Genomic DNA, 2,500 nt, shown 5'->3' on the forward strand with positions numbered 1-2,500 from the left:
TGGAGGCTTACCGCAACAAACGGCTTCTTCTAATATGTGTGTGTGTGTGTGTGTGTGTGTGTGTGTGTAGGTGCTGTTTCCAGATGGGGCGGTCTCCTTCAGCCCAGACTCTGGCCCCGTCTGGCCGCCGCTCTCTGAGCGCCAACAGGAAGAGGCTGAGGGTGAGCTGACCCTCCGGTCCCCCGCGCTACCTTAACGTTGTTTCCCTCGGGGCCTCTCCACACATCCTCACCTCCCCTCACATCCTCACCACACATCCCCACATCCACTTACATCCTCACCTCCACTCACATCCTCACCCCACATCCCCTCATCCACTCACATCCTCACCTCCACTCACATCCTCACCTCCACTCACATCCTCACCACACATCCCCTCACCCACTCACATCCTCACCTCAACACACATCCCCACATCCACTTACATCCTCACCACACCCCCCCACTCACATCCTCACCACACATCCTCATATCCACTCACATCCTCACCACACACCCCCACTCACATCCTCACCACACATCCTCATCTCCACTCACATCCTCACCACACATCCTCACCTCCACTCACATCCTCACATCCTTACCACATATCCCTACATCCACTCACATCCTCACCTCCACTCACATCCTCACTTCCCCTCACCCCCCCACATCCTCCACTCCGTCCACTCACACCAGACTGTGTGTGTGTGTGTGTGTGTGTGTGTGTGTGTGTGTGTGTGTGTGTGTGTGTGTGTGTGTGTGTGTGTGTGTGTGTGTGTGTGTGTGTGTGTGTGTGTGTGTGTGCATTAAGTGAACACTGCGGCAGACGGCTCCACCCCCCCCGGTCGAGGACGCTGGGTCACCACAGCCCCCTCGGGTGCCAGGGTCTGCACGGTGGGCAGCACCCATGAACACATCCCCACGGCCGCACTGCTCTCTGTGCACGCCACGGACCCCCTCAGCCAGGCTGTGAGTGGTCCTCACACACACTGCTCTCTGTCCACGGACCCCCTCAGCCAGGCTGTGAGTGGTCCTCACACACACTGCTCTCTGTGCACGGACCCCTCAGCCAGGCTGTGAGCGGTCCTCACACACACTGCTCTCTGTGCACGGACCCCTCAGCCAGGCTGTGAGCGGTCCTCACACACACTGCTCTCTGTGCACGGACCCCTCAGCCAGGCTGTGAGCGGTCCTCACACACACTGCTCTCTCTGCATGGACCCCTCAGCCAGGCTGTGAGCGGTCCTCACACACACTGCTCTCTGTGCACGGACCCCTCAGCCAGGCTGCGAGTGGTCCTCACACTCTGCCTTCGTCAGAAACAGTGGTTGAGGCTGCTCTGCAGGGGGTCTCTAGTCCTAGTAGGCCCAGTGAGGAGGTCCCAGTGAGGAGGTCTTAGTGAGGAGGTCCCAGTGAGGAGGTCCCAGTGAGGAGGTCCCAGTCATCCTATTGAGGAGGAGTTGTGTTTGTTCAGGTGATGCTGACGCGACAGGACCGCGTGGTACATGTTCAGGAACCGGACGGAACCCTGACTGTGGAACACGCAGATGGAACCAGAATCACCAGCTTCTACCAGGGGAAGAACTCCTACCAGGAGAGCTCCTACCAGGGGAAGAACTCCTACCAGGGTAAGAACTCCTACCAGGGGAAGAACTCCTACCAGGAGAGCTCCTACCCGGGTAAGAACTCCTACCAGTGGAAGAGCTCCTACCAGGAGAGCTCCTACCAGGGTAAGAACTCCTACCAGGAGAAGAACTCCTACCAGGGGAAGACCTCCTACCAGGGGAAGAACTCCTACCAGAGGCCCCCTACCAGAAGGCCTCCTACCAGAAGGCCTCCTACCAGGGGAAGGCCTCCTACCAGAAGGCCTCCTACCAGGGGAATGCCTCCTACCAGAAGGCCTCCTACCAGGGAAAGGCCTCCTACCAGAGGGCCTCCTACCAGAAGGCCTCCTACCAGGGGAAGGCCTCCTACCAGGGGAAGGCCTCCTACCAGAAGGCCTCCTACCAGGGGAAGGCCTCCTACCAGGGGAAGGCCTCCTACCAGAGGGCCTCCTACTAGGGGAAGGCCTCCTACCAGGGGAAGGCCTCGCCCTTCGGGGTTAGTCTGAGCGCTGGCGGTCTAAAGGTCACATGATGAAGCTAAGGCGTAGCGTTCCTGTGACCCCTCCTCCTGCAGGGGGCAGAGGTCCGGGGGGGGATTCAGAGGAGGAGGAGGCGGGGCCTGTGGAGCGGGTGGTGCTGGTGGAGAAGGACGGCTCCGCCCAGGTGATGGTGTTCCCAGAGCGCAACGCGGCTCACGTCTTCCTCGCAGACGGAACCGTTGTCACGGGAGACGGCTGCGGCGTCTATCAGGTGGGTTAGTTACCGGTCATCTAGGTTAACCCTAGCTACCATTGGCTAGGCTACCCTTAGCGTAGCGTACCCTTAGCGTAGCTGACCTTTAGCGTAACGTACCCTTAGCGTAGCTGACCCTTTGCGTAACGTACCCTTAGCGTAACTGACCCTTAGCGTAGCTG

At 59.4% G+C, this 2,500-nt stretch overlaps 2 protein-coding genes across 2 annotated transcripts in view; both read left to right on the top strand.

Moving 5' to 3' along the window:
* The window catches only part of LOC130370371 (sperm-associated antigen 17-like), a 4,527-nt gene extending 2,484 nt beyond the window's left edge, over positions 1-2,043 (top strand). The window contains exons 3-6 of the mRNA XM_056576132.1: positions 71-161; positions 794-951; positions 1,457-1,712; positions 1,766-2,043. Coding sequence (XP_056432107.1) covers positions 71-161; positions 794-951; positions 1,457-1,712; positions 1,766-2,043 — 783 coding nt within the window. The remainder of the gene's footprint in view (positions 1-70; positions 162-793; positions 952-1,456; positions 1,713-1,765) is intronic.
* A 189-nt stretch (positions 2,044-2,232) lies between these two features.
* LOC130370372 (sperm-associated antigen 17-like) overlaps positions 2,233-2,500 on the top strand; it is a 5,914-nt gene continuing 5,646 nt past the window's right edge. Inside the window, exon 1 of the mRNA XM_056576133.1 lies at positions 2,233-2,336. Coding sequence (XP_056432108.1) covers positions 2,253-2,336 — 84 coding nt within the window. The 5' untranslated portion in view covers positions 2,233-2,252. The remainder of the gene's footprint in view (positions 2,337-2,500) is intronic.

Source organism: Gadus chalcogrammus, chromosome 17 (genome assembly GCF_026213295.1).
Source record: "Gadus chalcogrammus isolate NIFS_2021 chromosome 17, NIFS_Gcha_1.0, whole genome shotgun sequence".
NCBI lineage: Eukaryota > Metazoa > Chordata > Actinopteri > Gadiformes > Gadidae > Gadus > Gadus chalcogrammus.